We start from the raw sequence: 20,840 nt of genomic DNA on the forward strand, positions 1-20,840 counted from the left end.
CGGTTCCAGTTTATCTTGCTTGACATGTGCATAGGCACCACATCCAAACACCCTCAGAGTGGAGTAATCACCAAGGCTTCCATACCATCTCTGATCTGGAGTTTCATTTGATATTGCTGAGGAGGGGCATTTGTTAATCAGATTAGCTGCAGTAGACATAGCTTCTGCCCAGAATTTCTTTGGCATCCCAGAGTAGAACAACATGCATCTCACTCTTTCTAGCAATGTCCTATTCATTCTCTCTGCCAATCCATTTTGCTGAGGGGTCCTAGGCACTGTCCTATGCCTTCTTATTCCCTTCATTTTACAGAAATCATCAAACTCAGCAGATAGAAATTCCATCCCATTGTCAGTCCGCAGATACTTCAAGACAGATCCTCTTTCATTCTCATATCTTGTATGCCATTCTTTGAATCTTTCAAATGCTTGAGACTTTTCTTTCAGAATATAAATCCACACTTTCCTAGAGTAATCATCTATGATGGAGATAAAATACTTACCTCCACCTATGGATTCTGTTGGAGATGGCCCCCATAGGTCACTGTGGGCATACACAAAAGGTCTTGTAGATGTGTGCTTTCCTCCAGTGAATGGCAACCTTTTGGCCTTCCCAAGCATACAGGACTCACATTTGCTCAACTTCTCTGTTGCACCCAGCTTCATAACCCCATGCTTAGCAAGTTCTCTGATGCCCTTCTCACCCACATGCCCCAACCTGGCATGCCAAAGATTCAAGTTCTCTGACTGAGCAGTATTGACAGAATCCACCACTGTCTCACCAACCAAGTAATATAGGCTGTTCTTTCTTTGAGCTTCCATCACAATTCTGGAGCCTTTAGTTACTCTAAGAACCCCATTACCAGAATCAAACCTGCACCCCTTTGATTCCAACATTCCAAGAGATATCAAATTTCTCTTAATTTGAGGTATAAATCTGACCTCTGTGAGAGTTTTCACACTCTCATCCTTCATTCTCAGTCTGATATTCCCAATGCCCTTGACATTACACATTTGATCATTCCCTAGTATCACTGATCCTTCCCAATCTGATAATTCTTGGAACCAAGACTTGTGGGAACAAATGTGAAAGGAGCAACCTGAATCCATGATCCAGCATTCTTCAATCTTGGCCCCTGAGTGGATATTCAAAGCCTCATTATCTTCAACATCCTGAGCCAGATCAGCGGTCTCTGCATTCCCAGCCCTTTCTTGCTCTTGTTTTTTCTTCCAAGCAAAACAATGTTTCTTTAAATGGCCGGGTTTTTACAGTAGTGACAGCTCCTTTTCTCCTTCCACCCCCCACCTTCTTCCTTCTTCTGGAACTTCTTCTTGGAACCCTTCTTATTCTGATTGTTCTTCACATGCAGGCTCTCAGCCACTGGATCAGGTTGTTTAGCATCAGCCTTCCGCGATTCCTTCAGCTTCAATGCAGAATGTATCTCTTCATATGTAACCTTGGCCTCTCTACCAAGAAGCACTGCATCCTTGAAGTGCTCATAACTCTTGGGCAGGGAATTGAGCAACATTAAAGCCTTATCTTCATCCTTAATCACCTCATCAATGTTTTCAAGATCATCTATGCATTTCCCAAACTCCTCAAGCTGTTCAGAAATGCTCTTTCCATCTGAAAACTTGAAAGCAAGAAGTTTCTGCTTCAAATGCAAACGATTTGCAAGAGACTTGGTCATATACAATGACTCAAGTTTTGTCCAAACGCCCGCAGCCGTCTCCTCTTTGGAAACTTCCCTCAGCACCCTATCTGTCAAGTTCAAGATCAGGGTGCTGTAAGCCTTATATTGCATATCTTGAAGCCTTCCTTTTTCTTTCTCATCGGCCTCAGGCTTTTCTTTAGCCTCGGTGCCATCCTTCAAGATATCCCATAGGCCTTGCTGCATCAAGATAGCCTTCATCTTCAACCTCCACAGCCCAAAGTCGTTTCTGCCGGTGAACTTCTCCACCTCAAACTTGGCCGTGGACATTTCTTCGAACAGACGGTGGACAATCGTCAAGATCGGCTTAGACACCAGAGCTTCTGGACCCTAACTCACCCAGAAAAACAATCAACAAGAAAACCTCTGGGATCTTCCCACAGACGGCGCCACTTGTTGGGTCGTGATACCGCCGATCTCACACGCGCACGAACGAAAGAATAAAGCACACAACGATGTAACGTGGTTCGGTGATAAACCACCTACGTCCACGGAGAAGATGATCGGAATCTTATTGATGAACAACTCTCAAATACAATGAACTCACACTCACAATTCAATCACTCCAAACTAATCGCAAGCTAGAGCAATAATCTCCTAATTGTGTATGTGTATTGTGTATTCTTTCTTCTATATTCCTTTCAACTGGAAACTATCGAGCTATATATGCGAAGAACAAGAAATAACCCATCAACTGATTTCACACAAAACAGTTATAACCGCTGATTCCCAACGGCTAGTTTCAGCTCACCAAACCGAGCTCCTTTCTTGATCTCTTCCTCGAGCTCCAACGGCTCTATCACTTAATCAAATCAGCAGCTTGACGTGAATGAGTTGCTCAAGAATGATAGTTTCCTTGCGCAAGAATGATAGTTTCCTTGCGCAAGAATGATAGTCCGCCAGTGTAAGAATGATAACTTGCGGCAGCAAGAATGATAACTTGCGGCTGCAAGAATGATACTTTGCTTATGCAAGAATGATACTTTGCATGATTTGCATGGACACACATCCACAAGATACATGGGTGAAATGAACCGATTATTTGAAATACAGTCTTTTATCAATTTATGGATCCTACCTTATTAGCGTGAAATGTTAGCATCGATTACTAAATTGTATACATAAAATTGATTAAATGGAAACAAATTATCGGATAAATGGAAACAAATCATTTTTAATTATCATTTAATGAAACATCCCAACCGTGACTCCTAAAGTGGGACGCGCGAAAATGCCCAACCGGGACTGCTAAAGCGGGACGGATGGAGTATATGAGTGGCCATTAATTTAACCTTGAGGCACATGTTGGGATTTTGGTCTATTAATAGTTGAAACGTGATGAAGCTTCCTTGCATCCACAAACACTCGTATAATGTCGATTGGCAAATTCTTGGTGGCTATGGACAAAAGGCATGGTGGGTATATCTAATTATTCGGAGTTTAGTACTTCAAGCAGACACTATAATATTATTGTTATAGAAATTAGGAGTGACACTACACTATATAATTAGGATGTCCAAACTTGTCGTCTTCTAATTTTATATTTCAATTTTATAGTTGGATATTAATAAAGGTGTAAACTGTATAGGAAGTACTACAAGCTAATAAAGGAGTATTGTACTAACACACTTTATAATCTAATTTGTGTTCTCTTTCGTATTGTTCCGTTCAAATCTAAAACTATGCAAAGTTATTTGACATAACACCCTCCCAACAAACGACGTGGTCCATGATTCTAAAAATTTAAAAACCAAGATTAGAATTTCACCAATCGTCTTCTAAATGCAATTTTGTTTACAGAAGTTGAAAGAGACAAGACCATAAATGGAAGCTATAAGATGATGCAATCTAGCTAGGTCATCCCATCCAATAGTCACCATTGGTTTTATACGGAATAATATTTCAATGTATACACTTATAGGAGTACTTTTTTATTATACGGAACAATTCTTATTATGTACTGTTGGAAATCAACGTGTACTGTATGTATACAATACTAACACTGCTGCGTGCTAACACTGCTGCGTGCTACTCTCTTTTCAATTCCGGCTAAGATGACACATTTCTTGGCCGGCACGAGATTTTAAGAGTTATTAATTAATGTGTTTAATGGAGAGAGAAAAGGTGGGCGTAAGTATTAAAATAGAGAGAGAAAGAGAGATGCATATTTTAATTGTAGTGAGATAAAGTGATTGGGTGTATTAATTGAAAAGAGAAAGTTTCCTAAAATGGAAATGTGTCATCTTATTTGAGACAAACTAAAAAGGAAAACGTGTCATATTCAGTGGGGCAGAGGGAGTACTACTTTAATGATAATACTATTCTTTTTATGAATATATACTTACTGGGTTTTGATCCATACAAAACTGTATCTAAATACAAAAACGCAGAACAAAATTGTAGGGAGGAGACTTTTAGGTCACTGTTAGTTTATTTTTTAGGTCATTTTAATAAATGATGATCTAAAATGATCTAACAATGACATCAAACCCAGATTTTATAAAATGACCTAAAACTGATTAATAATAACCTTCCATATTTTTGGTTAATTACTGACCATCAGATCGCCTAATCTTATAGCCACAATTTAGCCTGCATTTTTATATTAAGATGTATTTTTGTTTTGATCATTTTCATGTACTCATATATAGGGATGTAGGGATGTATTCATTTCCTTTTTGTATCTTTTGTTCTTTGTTCTTTTTAATCTCAGTCCCACGATTTTGTCATCCGACGGTTAGATTGGTGCCACGTGTCATTTAATAATGCAGATTTTCAGTTGAATAATGCACACTGACTAATAATGCATCATTATAGTGTAATAATGCAGATTTTCAATTGAATAATGCACACCGACTAATAATGCATCATTATAGTGTAATAATGCAGATCATCTGAACCGTTGATGAATGAGATCTAACGGCCCATATTAAGAAGAATAAATGATCTACGGGATGAATAGGAGAATAACGCCCCTATATATATATATATATATAGGGGAGCGTTATTCTCCTTTTCACATCTTAGATCATTTTTCCTTCTTAATATTACGCGTTAGATCTAAGGCATCAACGGATCAGATTGATTCTATAAAACTGGTTCCGTGTTGCATTATAGAAGGTGGTTGTATGCATTACAGGGTTATTATTGACATTTGGCGGAAAAGTAACTGCCACATTTTGGTATCTGCGAATAATGCACCACATGGTCACGAGTAATGCATATAATTGACTATATAATGCACAATATGTGAACTGCAATGCATACGAATAAGATGTACCATGTTATGATGTTTGGACACACGTTTCTTGTTTCCCCTAAGGGTTTAATAAGCTTAGGGGCTAGGGTATAGTACGTAGACACGTATGTAATCTTCACATGGTAACGAGTAATGGATATAATTGACTATATAATGCACAATTTGTGAACTGCAATGCATACGAACAAGATGTGCTGTGTTATGATGTTTGACACACGTTTCTTGTTTCCCCTAAGGGTTTAATAAGCTTAGGGGCTAGGGTATAGTACGTACGCATTAATAATAAATTATAAAACGATACGAATAATTCACCAAATTGTCACGAGTAATGGATATTATTAACTATATAATGCACAATATGTGAACTGCAATGCATACGAATAAGATGTACCATGTTATGATGTTTGACACACGTTTCTTGTTTCCCCTAAGGGTTTAATAAGCTTAGGGGCTAGGGTATAGTACGTAGACATTACTAACAAATTGTTGTTATTGGAATATACGTATGTGCATTATTTGGTTTAGGTAGTGCATTATGTAGCTCTTAATTGTCATTATCTCAGTATATTATGCATTATTAGAGGTATTGTGTATATGGGTTAATCAACGGATTGAAGATTACATACGTGCATTTAGTAATGTCTACGTACTATACCCTAGCCCCTAAGCTTATTAAATCCTTAGGGGAAACAAGAAACGTGTGTCAAACATCATAACATGGTACATCTTATTCGTATGCATTGCAGTTCACATATTGTGCATTATATAGTTAATAACATCCATTACTCGTGACAATTTGGTGAATTATTCGTATCATTTTATAATTTATTATTAATGCGTACGTACTATACCCTAGCCCCTAAGCTTATTAAACCCTTAGGGGAAACAAGAAACGTGTGTCAAACATCATAACACAGCACATCTTGTTCGTATGCATTGCAGTTCACAAATTGTGCATTATATAGTCAAATATATCCATTACTCGTTACCATGTGAAGATTACATACATGTCTACGTACTATACCCTAGCCCCTAAGCTTATTAAACCCTTAGGGGAAACAAGAAACGTGTGTCAAACATCATAACACAACACATCTTGTTCGTATGCATTGCAGTTCACATATTGTGCATTATATAGGCAATTATATGCATTACTCGTGACCATGTGGTGCATTATTCGTAGCGGTTTCCAGCCATTATTAGATTACTATTGTACCCTCATAATGCACAAAATAGGACAAATAATGCAACACGGGATTAATTATCCAATGTTGATCTTGACCGTCCATTTCTCTAATCTAATGGCTGATATTAAGAAGGAAAAAGGAGGAAATATAGGAAAAGGAAATGAATACATCCCTATATATATATATATATATATATATATATATATATATAGGTGTGATCAAATACAAACTCTCTAAAATACAAACTATACTATGTCACCGGAGTGTACAAATTCTGTCACCGGAGTGTACAAATTATGTCAACGGACTGTACAAATTCTGTCACCGGGGGTCGATGTCAACGAAATGTACAAATTATGTCACTGGGGGGATGTACGGAGTGTACAAATTCTGTCGACGGGGGTGTCCAAATTCTGATTTTTCGATGTCAAAATGTTGACATTAGAAAAATCTCTTATATTAACCGTTGATTAATTGTATTAAGTGAGTATGATTAAAGTTTGTATAGTTTGTATTTTAGAGAGTTTGTATTTTATCACACCCCTATATATATATATATATATATATATAAGTCTCATTTTTATATTGGTTTTATAATAAAATGTGAGGTGGAGTGAGTTAGTGGAATGTGGGGCATACTACCATTTATGGTAAAAATGAAGAGAGACTCTTAATGGGGGACGACCCAAAATGGATATTAGCGACTCTTATTCGGGGACGGAGAGAGTAATATATAAGGTGGATGACTCCGTCAAAGTGTCCAAGTCCGATGTGATACTTATATATATAAAAACGATCTAGTCTTCTTTATTTAAGTAAATAACACTACTTCAAGTCTTCAAGTATAATACTGGAGTCTGGAGACCAAGTAACTAACAATTATTTATTGCATACAATCAGAATTACAATTACTGAACTAGCTAATCTAAAATGTAACAATGATGAGTTTCAAACTTTCATTAATAATATTCCATCTGTTCGTCAAAGTAAACTGTTAGGTAGTGTCTGAAAAGAAAATTGACATATTTTTTGTTGCTTGAATTATTGAATTACTATTAATTAAAAAAATTGATATTGAATTGAAGAAGAAGAGTTTACATAGCTATAGAAATCGCTATTGGGTATTGACTTATGTGTTGATTTTAATTATTCGGACATGTATGAATTGATCATATTTCACAATGTTAAATGATGAAATAACTATAAAGTAGATTAAATAATTCACTTTCAATATATTAACATTTTTTCGCTCTTGTTTTACTGTGTGGTTAGGTCTTGGAATGTGACATGTCTTTCAAAAAAAATTCGATGTGCGTGTCTTCGCTACTAAGCAAAGATTTTAAAGAAACGCATTATTTATTGTATATATCTTTCACATGATTGATCCACTTGTAGCTCAACTTTCAACAATCTAACTCCAGTGAAACACTAACAGCCAAACCCCATTATCCCTACATAAGTCTATGTTTCTTCAAAAAGGACAGATTTTTTAACTAAGATTGTCATAAATATCGTTTTAGAGATCAAAATAAAGGTACTAATAAAATGGTCCATTTAAAATTTAATAACTTTACATTAATACAAATACACAAAAAGATTAATTAATTAATTAAACTGTTTTGTAGCCCATCAATATTGGAGATCGATTAATTATTCTTGATCATTCCATCTTAATTTAGATTGAAAACAAAATTTAATAAATTAAAATTGTAGTGCATGCTTTATTTCATCATTCAAATAAGTGAAATCCAAATCAGACTTGCAACATGCACGCCCAATATTACACGCCTTCAACTGACGCCCCATCGTTTATATATTGTCACGTCTATTTCCACTTTGTTTTTAATTTGATTAAAGATGAAAATGTAATATTCTCGAATTTTCGAAATTGACAGCAATATCAGTTAACTAACTATCCTGGTATGATTAATTATTAATAATATCAAATCACACTTTTAAATCCGAGGCCTAAGTCGTTGAGGTGGCAAAGATGATCTCCAAATTTCTTCCAAAAGAGATAAGTACTACTTAAGAATCAAGATAGATACTTAAGAATCAAGATCTCAATCAAACTATTTGTGGGTACATAATTAATTAAGAATTAAGGATCACTAGGATAATTTCAGAATTTGCACATTACATGCATATTTATTCATATATACGTTGGAACTCGTTTTTTCTTTTTATTAGGACTATAACATTTGGGGAAGAACTTAAGGTTGTACAAATATAAATACTACTATAACTCTAAATTACAAAAAAGAAGAGAAACTAAAGCTGAATTAGGTTCAAACAATTAATCTTTGCTTGTTAACTCTTGCGATGAAATCTTCAACCCTTTTGTTCAACATATTAATCTGTTGCTCCTCTTCTTCTTTGGCCGCTATTTTCCCCAATCTCACAATCTCACCTTCACTCCATATTTCACTTCTGCAACTCCTCATCCCCATCCCCTTCTTCTTCTCTTCACCATCATCATTCTTAATTTCCTCCACTTTTTTAGCCTTGCACCAAACTGCACTTCTGCAACTCCTCATCCCCATTTTCTTCTCTTCATCCTTCACACTTGGCTGGCTAAACTCTTCCTCTTTTTCACCATTATTTGTTTCCCTATCAACAATCTCACTTTCAACCAAAACTATTTCCTCCTTCACAATTTTCTCCTCTTTTTTACCCTTCGCTTTCTCCATTTTCACCGCCTCACTTTCTCCCCAAACTGCACTCTTGCTACTCCTCATTTCTGTTTTCAACGCCTCCTCTTTTTTACCCTTTGCTTTCTCCATTTTCACCATCCCACCTTCACCCCAAACCGCGCTTTTGCTACTCCTCATCGTTCCCACTTTCCCGCCCTTTTTTTTACCCTTGATAATTTTTTCACTCTTCACCATCCCGTTTTCACCCCAAACCACGCTTTTGCTACTCCTCAATCCCACTTTGATCTTCTCCCCATCGTGAAGCTGCTCCTCTTTCTTAATCCTAGGTTTTTCAGTTTCACCCCAAACTTGGCTTTTGCAGCTCCTCATCACGACCACCCCATTCTTCTTTTCCTCGTGACGAAGATGGATCTTCTCTCCAACAACTAGGGTTTTCTCAGATCCATTTACCGTCTTATGGTGGGAGCTGCTTCGACTCCTTGCAACGTACTCCTCGTAGATATCTTTCGATGAAGAAGGTTGCTTTAGTTTGGACTCGACAATGAGGATGAAGACGATGAGATTTCCTACGATGAAGAAGCATTTAGCATTGAAGCAAAGCATAACTTTGTCTAGAATTGAGGAGAATATGAGTTGTGTGGAGATGGAAGGGAACCAAAAGGGAGAGGAAAAGAAGAAGCAAGTGATGATAGATGTGAGTGTGTAGAGAACTAGATTGTAAACAATCTTGGCCCTCTTGTAGCTTTTCATGGCTTGGATTTTTTGGTTCTTGATTGAACAAGGCTCCATTGATGAATTCAGCATGAGAAGGAGAGAGTGGATTTTTGGTGTGGAAGATTAATTTGTAGCTTATTCCCACATGTTTGAAAAATGGAAAGAGAGGAGAGGGGTATTTATATAGGAATTCTATGTGTGAAGTGTGATATTCAAATGATAGACACATGCTTTTTTTGCATGAATTATTTTAAGAAAAGTTGGTGCCTAAAAAGACTGCTTTATTAAAAAGCAGTTTATAACATCAATTGTGGGATTGTACAGTGCATAATGATGAATTTAGGTGCCTGCCCAATGTCTTTGCCGCGTGTGGTTTTGCAATTACTTTTCTTATTACCTATCTTTTGTATGTCACATTAATTTTATTTTGTACGTGTTTCGAAATCATCATACATGCTATTCGAATATTAGTGATTTCATGGTACGTACGTTAATTTTTCCAAGATACCTTGATTAGTTTTTTTTAGGAAAATGACTATGATCAATGTGGGAAAAGCAATGGCGGAGTTCATTTTCAGGTTAAAGATAATTTTAGGGCCTTCTATTTTGCTACGAATAAAAAAAAGCATCATTATTAAAATTATTTATAAAAGCTGTTTTAAGTTAAAATATGAGTTAGTTTTTCAATTAATTAACCATAAAATACCAAAAACTATCAGGCCACTTTTGGGGCGATTGTCCGATATGATTAGTTGATTACAAGTTAATAAATGAAATGGAATTTATATATAACAGCTTAGATCGCCAAATAAATAGATGGATCGCATAAAATCTTATGTATAAATGAAATCATGCATCTTCATGGGTATGTCCCTCAGAGTTGTTCTTCTCGTAACAAGCTAGAATTGTCTCCAACAACTACTTATTACAGTAGTTACATTACATATAGTAAATGCTGTATAGTTTGGGTTGGTAGACGTGACCAAAGAAAAGAAGAAGACAAGTGTTTTAAAAATCGGTATGATTTGAGTGTTAGTATAAATTATAGTATCGTTTAGACTTGCGTGCGTCACTTTTAATAGTACTCACGCACTGCTAATTTAATCTTTTCAATGGCTAAATTTAATTTAATTTAATTATAAATCAATAATTCAAAATGTCGTTTGCATTGATTAATAAACCGTTAATGAATTGAAAATTTAATTAAATAAGTCTCCCTGAATATGTAACCCAGAAACTGTCAAAGATAACACTATAATAGATTAACTAGAGCAAATTCATATTTATTCACCCTGTAATACTAGTTTCCTAACAAAATATTGATAAGTTTCAACTATGATTTTGATATTATAGATATTGTGATATATGATTTTTATTGTAATTAATAATGCACATAAATAAAAACTAAAAATAGATAAATTAAGTAAAACTGTAGTCGTAGCTAGCTAGATTCCATTGTGGGGGTATTGAAAAGTAGAAAGTCGAAGGCTTTAGATGGTGGAACCGGGGACGAGTAGAGAAACCATTAACTATGCCCATAGAGTTAAAGAGCTTTGAATTTGGTGGTAAAGAGAAAGTAGAACATTACAAGTTAGTAAAATGAATTAACTACAATGGAAATTCAATTATCTTTGATCAATGAAGTTTCGAGGAAGGAGGAGATATAGTATAGGCATGTATAGTACTTTATTCTTAGGTCACAACTTTATATTTTCGGCATGTACTTTATTTGATTTCTTGATGCTATTAAATGTTTGAAACTTTATAAGAAGTGAGGGAGAGGAGAAGTACAAGGTTTAGGTTTACTTTTTTAGTAATAATGGATTTTCCAGATAAGAAGAGGCGTATTATATGACGTTTAGGGTTTAGGGTACCATTATGCAAATATAGTCGCAATTAACACTTTACATAAGTATTTTTATTTTAACTTTTGAAATAAGTAAATTTTAGAAATGAATTTTGTCGATTTAAACCAAGTCTGCTACCCAATGTTGAAGCCTAGCTTGTTACACTCTGCAAAATTGATTGTTTCAAATTAATTGCTATTTAAGAAACATTTACACGTATGTATATGTAAAGCTTAAAATTTACATTACGTACTCAATGAAATGTGATTTCGAAGTTGCAATCAAGATTACATCTCTAGGTGACACCCAAATTTGTGTACAATCTTTTGTTGTCGATTTTGTCGTTGCCAATTTGGCATACTTTCATATTGAAAATTAGTTAGTACATACATCGTTAATTTGGCATATTATATCTATTTGTTCTAGCACGGATTGACATGTAGGCGAATAAAATAAGAGTACATATTAAATGATAAAATACATACTAAATGAATAGATAAACAATCTTTGAAGCTAATTTACAACGTTTTAAAATAATAAAAAAGTAGTATCAAATCATAGGGATGAGTGAAAATCCACAAGACAAGCGTCCCATGATAAAAACCAAAATAGAGTAAAATTAAATAAAAATAATAGCTAGCCTCTAACTCATAAACTTAAATTAATTAGAGAAAGAAGTCACAAAACAAAGGGACAAGAAGCAGAGCATCACTTGGAAAAATAGTAAACAAATCCAAGCAAAACATGTAGTATCTTACCCTCTGGTCCAACTTCAATGTTGGTGAAGGACTCTGTTGGAATGGTGAATCTTGGATGCATGATCTAAGATGAAGTCTACATGAGACTCTAATTCCAAACCCCCCCCCCCCCCCCCCATCCAGGGTGGGTCTCTGACTCTTCTTTGCATAAAACACACTTATCATCCAATCCTTGGAGCACCAAATCTGTGAACACCAAAATTTAATTAAATTCAACTAAATTTAAGGATATTACGTACATGTACAATTTTTATGTACATTTATCTTTTCTCAATCTTTTTATACAAATTTTAGGTCTCTTGGAAGAATGAACAAAGTTTACAGTCCAGAGAAAAAAAATATAATCTATTGTGAAATGCAGCGATTTTAATTAGAAATTTTACACTTACCTTTAATTATAGCGCTAAGACAGATTTACATTGAGATAAGTACTTCCTTGTAGGCCAATGGAAGATCTTAAATGTTCCCTCTCAGACCTTCCCATTCCATAAAATAAAACAAGAATCTAATTTGACGATATATCATAAATAAGAGATAGTAGTAAAAGGGTGAAAATGGTGAATAGATAGAACTCTAGAGATGTCATTTCCATCCCAAGCAATTGGAACACGTACGTACAACACACGATGGCGTTCCGATTCTGAACCCAACACCATACAAATATAAACAACAACAACAACAACAATAAATTTTATAAAAAAAAAAAAAAAAAAACTACCCTCACAATAAGCTACATAAAAAAAAGCCGCCCTAATTTAAAAAACTACAAAAAATCATAAATCTTGTCAACCAAAAATTGAATAACTAGAAAAGAATAGAGATATATCACAATCTCCCCAACAGCCTACAAAAATGAATTCACAAACATTCTAAAGCACCAAAGCTACTTTCTCTGGGGAGCTAAGCACTGAGCGGTGAGCCACCAAAGGCTCATAATGATCTGCTCCAGCCCCGCACCATCCCGTTCCTTTCATGAACAAAAAGAACGGTGGCTTGCATATCTCACTCCTTGGCCGATGAGGCAAGAAGAATACACAGTTGTCCTCATCAACCATCGCATCCGATCCGTGCGCTTGCAGCTGTAGATAGCACACCATTACTCAACAATCTCAATGGACAATAAAAGAAATGTATTCTCACCACAAAGATTTCTCTTTTGAACTCGGTGGCAAGACATTCTATTGCTATGTCATCTCCAAAGGCAGCCGCATGGCCGTCTCTGTTTTCATCCACTATCAATAAACCCTCCTCAGAGTATTGCAGATTGATGATATCGTATTTGTCATCCCCGGAGCCTGATATGGACATGTACTTGGACCAACTCAGTCCATCATCCACAGCTACACATCTTTCTTTGAAAATAGACTCAGCAGCCATTTCTCTACATTAAATTTCATATCACCAAAATATATTACCATTAGAAGATTTATGAGAAGCATATTTCTGCTATAGTTGCTGAAAGATCTCAAGAGATGGCAACATTTCATATACAATTATACAAATGCTGATTCAACAAAAAGACACAATATTGCAGGCATAGTCGAGATTTACAAGAATATTCTCAAAATATAACAACTTATTTCTGAAATGGGTGGCAACTTCTGCATCTTTTTTTCAGAATAAAGTTCATAATTCAAAAAATTTAGTAATTTTTAAGTGTAGATTTCTTTCTATCTATTTTTCCCAACAACTAGCAGAGGTATTGACAAATAAATAAAAGCCGAATCAATTTTAATCGCATATCAGAAAAATGAAGGAAAGGAATATTCCGTCTTCAAACAAAACGAGATCTAAAATTAAAAAACAAAAAAATGAACAGATCGGAAAAAATTGGTGGACATACCTCTGCATACCGAGCTGCACAAGCTCATCAATGGCGGAATCCAAACCCACCCGATCTTCCTTTTTGGCCAACAGCTTAACCTCCTGGACCACATGGATCCCCCAACCTGACTTCAGATCTGGCGTGTACATGTGCCTAATCGCTGATTCGATGAACCTCCTCGTCTCCTCGTCCACCGATCCGAGATCCTCGACGAAGCGTTTCACCGTCTTCAGGCGGAGATCACGCGCCGCCGCCTCGACGCCCATGGACTTACGCGCCGCCGTGAAAAGGCAGTTACCGTCCGCCTCGACCTCTCCGCCGTGGGCGAGCCTGAACACAATGTTGAGGTTCTTATCCTCTGGGTGCTTCCAGAGGACCCCCTTGTTGTAGAGGCGCGTGAGATGCCTCTTCTGCTGGTCCTCCAGACCCGGCACGCTCTCCCATGCGATCTCCGGCTGCGGTGGCGGAACCGACGCCTGATCGGAGGACGGGGTGGTCGTCGGATCGCGCCACGGGATGACCGGGGACGACGCCGTCGAGTCACAGATTAGCTTCCCCATTGTTATCTCCTTTTTCTCTGATTTTTTTTTATTTTTTTTATTTTTTGTGTTGGAGAAGAGACGTTGGGGAGAAAGAAGGGGAGAGGAGGAGAGGGATACTAGGGTATAGATTCTTTGGTACACGTGTGAAAATCGCAGTGGCTATTTACCTGTGCGGGCTACAGACCAGACAGCTATATTTCGACACATTTCTTAATATCATTGGCCAGATATTGTAACGGTTTTCGAGGTAGTAGTTGACTAGTTGGTCTCGTCTCGCGGCGGGAACCCAAAAACTTCCGCGATTTTGGGTTCTTTTATATGTTCAATAAATTTAAATGAAATTAAAAAATAGTTTTGAAATAGTAAAGCTTCCACAATCACGTGGACATCCCCTAGTATGGCACTAGGACATACCAAAAACACCTTCTGTCACGTCACTAGGATATTCCACTGTACTGCCACATCACTAGGACATACCAAAAACACCTTCTGTCATGCCACTAGCACTAGGAAATCCTAATAGTGTAGCACAATAATAAACAATAAAACAAATTCACAAATACGCAGTTACGGAATTAAAATTTCGACATGAATACGAACGGAGAAAGTGCAATAATAGTTTCATTAAATAAATCTTTTTTAACATAGTACAATTTAAAAAAACGATTCAAACAAAGTACATGTTAGTATGCCTTGAATCTGTATAGTTTGCCGCTAGTCGAACGAGGTCTCGCTGTGATATTTTTTTTGTTTTAGGCCATCATTTTCGATGATTATGTTGTGCATGATAATACATGTGTTAGCCGGTCGCTCGTCCGTGGTGCAAATGATAATACATGCGTTAGCTGGTCGCTTCTCCGTGGTGCAAATGAAATAAAGTGCAACGACCCGTATATATGGAGTTTTGAAAAAAAATTAAAAAAATAAAAAAATGCTCTCATCCGCCGGGACGTCCGTCACATGACCACAATAGCGAACGCGAGGACGGACGTCCGCGCATGACCACGGACAACCTCTCGTCCGTTCTGGATGTCCGTCAGCCGCTCGTCCACCCCAATCCAATAGTGGATGCCCCCGACGGACGAGCCGTTCGCCAGTCGGACGTCCGCCGGAGCGTTAGCTATTGTGGATGCTCTTAGCGGTTAGTGCATTTTCCATAATCCATAACCCGAGGGAGAAATTAACCTTAAGTGGAGTACAATTTTGTAGTCTAGTTTCATCAATTAAAATTAGTTACATTCAACCTATTCTATCTCAACTTATTCACTATAAATATGTCTCTCAATTCTCAAAGAGGCACCAATTGCTCATCGTCTTCATAGCTGATGTAATTGTTCAATCTGTTGTCTTTACTTGGGAAACTCCAATTTATTTGGTTGTAAATGTTGCGATGAGATTGCGACGGATATGCTTATATAGTTATATTTTTGGCATAGCAGATTGGAACTTGCAGAATGAGAATTTCTTTGGCAGTAACTTATTGTCAAGAAATTTGTTGACAAAATCTAATTTTGCATAATGTTGAAATTGGAAGAGGCTGAAAATTGGGGGAAAAATAAGTTATTTAGAGCATCTCCAATGGAAGAGGTATATGGAGAGGTAAAGAGAAATAACTAGCATATTTACCTCTTTTATATAAAATTTCATTCTCCAAGGGAAATGGTATCCGAGAAGGTATTTTACATTCTTTTATTTTGAGAAGGTATCTTTACCTCTTCTTGGAACAAAGGATAAAAAGTTAGTTATTTTTATTTGATTTTTTCATTTACCTTCTTCCATTGAAGTCCATTACTTTTTGAGAGGATATAATTATTTTTTTGAGAAGGTAAATGAAAAATATACATTCTCAATTTACCTTTTCCCCTTGGAAATGCTCTTATAAAATACTAATTTTTATTTTGAATTTAAATTTAAAGTAATGAAAATATTTAAATAATCCACCTATCATACCATGTTGGGGACTTTGTTTAAAAATGGCCTGTATTTAGAAATTGGCTCAATCTTCAAATTTATACTATTAAGATCACTTTTAAAGCTGATAAAAAATACTACTACAAGAATTCGTCCAATATATTTTTTTTTATTTTTTAAGGCTAATATCTCTTGTTAATAAATGTCCATAATTCATTTTGGCTAATTAACATAGGGAACGAAAGGTGTATAATTGTATTAATTATAGACTTGAGTTGTCGATATATTTAAACGAGAGCATCGAGAATAATACTAGAAAACTAAAATGATATTCTTCAAATTACCGAAGATGTGAGAGAATTATATTCTACCAAATATAGAAGATACCAAATCAATGTAATTAATTGTCTTCTTCCTTGTATAGTCTACCATAATCCTATATATTAGTGCCTAATGTAAAATACACATATGAATGAATAAAGAGAATTCACTTTTACCGATTTCTTCTACTTTACCGATCCCTTTTAACATGGCATCAGAGCAGGCTGCCTTTCGGCTCAGAAAATCATCATCATAGCCGGAGAATACCAATCCCGACCTTTCCTTAGTCAAGAACCAGAATAACCAACCCTACATCAAAATGTCAGATACGGAGGATAACAAAACCGATCCAGGACAGCAATCAAAACTGAAAAATAGCAAAAATGTCACAGTGGCATTTAAGCTCAACGGGAAAAACTACCCGTTGTGGTCTCGACTTATGGAAGTCAAGATTGGAGGCAAGGGCGCCTACTCGCACATCCGGGAAGAGCCCCCAGGACCCGGAAGCCGAGGATATATCGATTGAGAAGAGGACGACTTGGTGGTGTTCTCATGGATCGTCGACAACATTGAGAACGAAATCATCACTGATTTCGCCCATCACCAAACATCAAAAGCACTATGGGATAGTCTCGCTGAGACATTCGAGAACAAGGTGAACAAGTATCTCATCTACGACCTGGAGGAGAAAATAATCACGATCAAACAGGAGAGTATGGACTTGGAAACATATTACCGGAGGATCCACGGGATGTGGATCAATGTCGACCGATGTCAGAAGCAGCCAATCACGTGCTGCGACAAGGTAGTCAATCAATACCGAACCCATTCAAACGAGAAGCGGCTATTCAAATTCTTGGCCGGATTGAATCCTGAATATGATTCAATCAAACGGGACATCCTCAAGGAGGAACCCTACCCATCAGTCGAATCAGCCTACGGGTGGGTGAAGACTAGGGGTGAGCAAAAAAACCGGAAACCGAATATCCGAACCGAACCAAACCGAAATTTTGAAATTCGGTTCGGTTATTTCGGTTTTTCGGTTCGGTTCGGTTTTGAAAATACAAAAATTTCGGTTTTTCGGTTCGGTTCGGTTCGGGCGAAGAAAAAAATCAAAAAACCGAATAACCGAATTATATATATATATTCTATTAATTTAATATATTATATTATATATAATATATAGTATATTCTTTTAATAAATTCTACTATATTATATATATTATATGTATTATTAATTTTATATTATATATAAATATTCTATTAGTATATATAAAATAAAATAAATTAAACACACATATATATATTAATATTATATTTATTTTTTCGGGTTTTTCGGTTTTGTTCGGGTTTTTCGGTTTTTTAAGTTTGGTTTTCAGTTTTTCGGTTTCGGTTTTTCGGTTTTTCGAGTTCGGTTCGGTTTGGATTTTGAACTAAATTCGGTTTTTCGGTTTTGGTTCGGTTTTGACAAAAAACCGAACCGAAACCCGAATGCACACCCCTAGTGAAGACGAAGGCGGCTCGACGTCAAATCATGCCACCGGCATAGTCATCCCCCACCCGCGAAGCCATCGGCGGAGATGCCGACAATACATCATCTGGGGACGGCATCGGAAGTGGATTCGTTGCCCAGAATCAGCGCCCACCATACCGGAACGGAGGACCACCTCGCTCCACCGTCGCTACCAACCGGTCGGGAGGACGACCGGACAAATCTGGTCCGTGGTGTACCCACTGCCAAAAACTCAAGCACACATACGAGACGTGCTTCAAACGACTCAGGTACCCGAAGTGGTGGGGGAAGAGACAAAGGACGAGGGCGGCGCAGCCGCAAGCAAAAATGGCCGTCGGAGTCACCGAGGAGGGTCAACCACGAAATCAAATTGGAAACCGTGGGGGGATGACCAGTTGCGGACCAGCTGAGAACTCGGAGGGCCCAACCGACGGTGGCAACTTCAAGGGAGCGGGCAATTTCACCGGGAGGGAAGGAGCGGTGCCGACGTGTAGAGGTAACGGGTTTGGTTCAAAACCAAACACTAGCCCTTTGTTTAAATCACGCCACTCCTCACTTAAGTGTTCAAAATTAAAATTTCAATCCCCTGTTTTGCAAAAAGGTCCCTGAGAATATTCGAAATTGCATGTTGACCCCATTGTGATAAAAATTCTAATATTAGCCACCATATACGTGTTTTTGAGTCGGAAAATCCTTTTGCTCCTCTAGAAAAAATTTCCGCAGCATTTCATGTAAATAAACTGGCAAATATGATGAAGGGTTGAATTTTTTATTGTGGGGCAACAGATACTATGACCCCAGACATGAATGACTTTATTAATATGAGTAAGATTATCAAGACTTATATTAAAACAGCTAGTGGGGAATTGATCACTGTTGAAGGATCTGGCACTGTTGAAATATCTCCTACTTTGCGTCTCGAGAACTGTTTATATGTTCCGACCTTATCTTAGCGATTGTTGTCTATCAGTCATGTAACGAGAGAATTGAATTGTACATGTACTCTTTTGATGCACCCAAATTTCTACATTTTACAGGATATTCAGACGAAGAGGATACTTGGGCGTGGCACTGAGAATTGTGGACTCTACTGCGTGGACGAGATAGCTCAAACTGGTAGTGCGTTGATGGCTCACGGGTCCACGAAACAAGAAATTTGGCTGTGGCACCGAAGACTAAGACATCCTTCCCCTAGTTACTTTAAACTGATTTCCACTGACAGTCGTTTAAACTCTCAAACCCTCGTGTGCAATCTATTTTTTCTTTGGTACATTCCGATGTGTGGGGTCCTGCACCTTTTACTGGGGGAATGGTTTTCGATACTTCATTATATTTGTTGATGATTGCAGTAGGATGACTTGGATTTGCCGCCGAGCATGTCTCACCAAGCGAGTCTTCTCAACCGCGATTCCAAGCTCCTTCTCCGCCGAATCCGAGGTAATTACTGCACTGAATGTCCATACGGTTGATACTGACCCAATAAATGCAGAAATATTGGAAGAAGACAACACAGTTGACAGTGACACTGGGAGATATGTTCTTCCTCCGCTTAGCACGAGAGGAATTCCCCCAAAAGAGATATTCCTCTGAGAAGATTGGGAAGAAAAGCAGATACGGAGTGGCAAATTTTGTACAAGGAAATCTAGCAAAAATGGCAAGAGCATTCGAGGCTGCCCTATATGACGAAGAAGAGATTCCACAGTCAGCCGATGAGGCAATAAAGCATAAACACTGGAGAGAGGCCATGCTTACCGAGATGAAGGCACTAAAGAGGAACAATACGTGGGTCAAAGATAAGTTGCCTGAAGGAGTCAGAACTGTTGGTTGTAGATGGGTGTTCACAATAAAGAGGAGGCCAGACAGCACAATAGAGAGATATAAAGCCAGACTCGTGGCAAAGGGATACACCCAAACCTACCTACGCTGAAACCTTTTCACTCGTGGCAAAAATTAACACTGTAAGGGTTCTATTCTCGATCGCTGCCAACAAGGATTGGCCACTTCATCAATTTGATGTGACAAATGCATTCCTACATGGGGAATTACCAAAACCAGTCTTTATGGAGCCCCCGCCTGGGTTCACTGACGAGTTTTAGGGAGGAGAAGTGTGTAGACTGCAGAAGACTCTATATGGGCTGAAACAGTCCCCGAGAGCCTGGTTTGGCAGGTTCACAGAGGTAATGAAAAAGTATGGGTACAAGCAAAGCAATTCCGACCACACGCTGTTTACCAAGCGAAGAGAGGATAAAATCACGTGTCTGATCATATATGTGGATGACATGATTCTTACCGGGGATGACACCGAAGAAATGGCGGAGTTAAGGAAAAATCTATTCAGTGAATTTGCGATGAAAGATTTGGGGCTGTTGAAGTATTTTCTAGGAATAGAAGTAATGCGATCGAGGAAGGGAATCTTTATCAATCAGAAGAAATATGTGCTGGATTTACTTGCTGAAGTTGGGATGATAGATTGTAAACCCGCAGATACTCCAATGGTTCAAAACCACGGACTACAGATAAAGGAAGGGGCAAAGCAGACCGACAGAGGAAGATACCAACGATTGGTCGGGAAGTTAATTTATCTATCGCGGACAAGGCCA

General features: G+C 37.4%; 2 protein-coding genes across 2 annotated transcripts; both read right to left on the reverse strand.

Moving 5' to 3' along the window:
- Window positions 1–8,443: 8,443 nt before the first annotated feature.
- On the reverse strand, window positions 8,444–9,598 carry LOC121796473 (golgin subfamily A member 6-like protein 1). Its single transcript, XM_042195316.1, has one exon. It carries the CDS (start codon window positions 9,596–9,598, stop codon window positions 8,444–8,446), a length of 1,155 nt encoding a protein of 384 aa, XP_042051250.1.
- Window positions 9,599–12,924: 3,326 nt separating this feature from the next.
- Window positions 12,925–14,652, reverse strand: LOC121793542. Its single transcript, XM_042191566.1, has 3 exons — window positions 13,972–14,652; window positions 13,269–13,509; window positions 12,925–13,207 (listed from the first exon to the last, which is right to left on the reverse strand). The coding sequence occupies exons 1-3, from the start codon at window positions 14,511–14,513 to the stop codon at window positions 12,998–13,000; spliced, it is 993 nt and encodes a 330-aa protein (XP_042047500.1). The 5' UTR covers window positions 14,514–14,652; the 3' UTR covers window positions 12,925–12,997.
- Window positions 14,653–20,840: the final 6,188 nt, after the last annotated feature.

This window comes from Salvia splendens, chromosome 3, assembly GCF_004379255.2.
Source record: "Salvia splendens isolate huo1 chromosome 3, SspV2, whole genome shotgun sequence".
NCBI classification, from domain to species: Eukaryota; Viridiplantae; Streptophyta; class Magnoliopsida; order Lamiales; family Lamiaceae; genus Salvia; species Salvia splendens.

What these genes read in the sequence shown, in the direction of transcription:
- LOC121796473 (XM_042195316.1), bottom strand. Translation starts at nt 9,598, where the DNA reads ATGGAGCCTTGTTCAATCAAGAACCAAAAAATCCAAGCCATGAAAAGC.
- LOC121793542 (XM_042191566.1), bottom strand. Translation starts at nt 14,513, where the DNA reads ATGGGGAAGCTAATCTGTGACTCGACGGCGTCGTCCCCGGTCATCCCG. An exon ending in GTGCAGCTCGGTATGCAGAG is followed by an intron (nt 13,510 to 13,971) that starts GTATGTCCACCA and finishes AATTTAATGTAG; the next exon opens with AGAAATGGCTGCTGAGTCTA. An exon ending in TCAAAAGAGAAATCTTTGTG is followed by an intron (nt 13,208 to 13,268) that starts GTGAGAATACAT and finishes TGCTATCTACAG; the next exon opens with CTGCAAGCGCACGGATCGGA.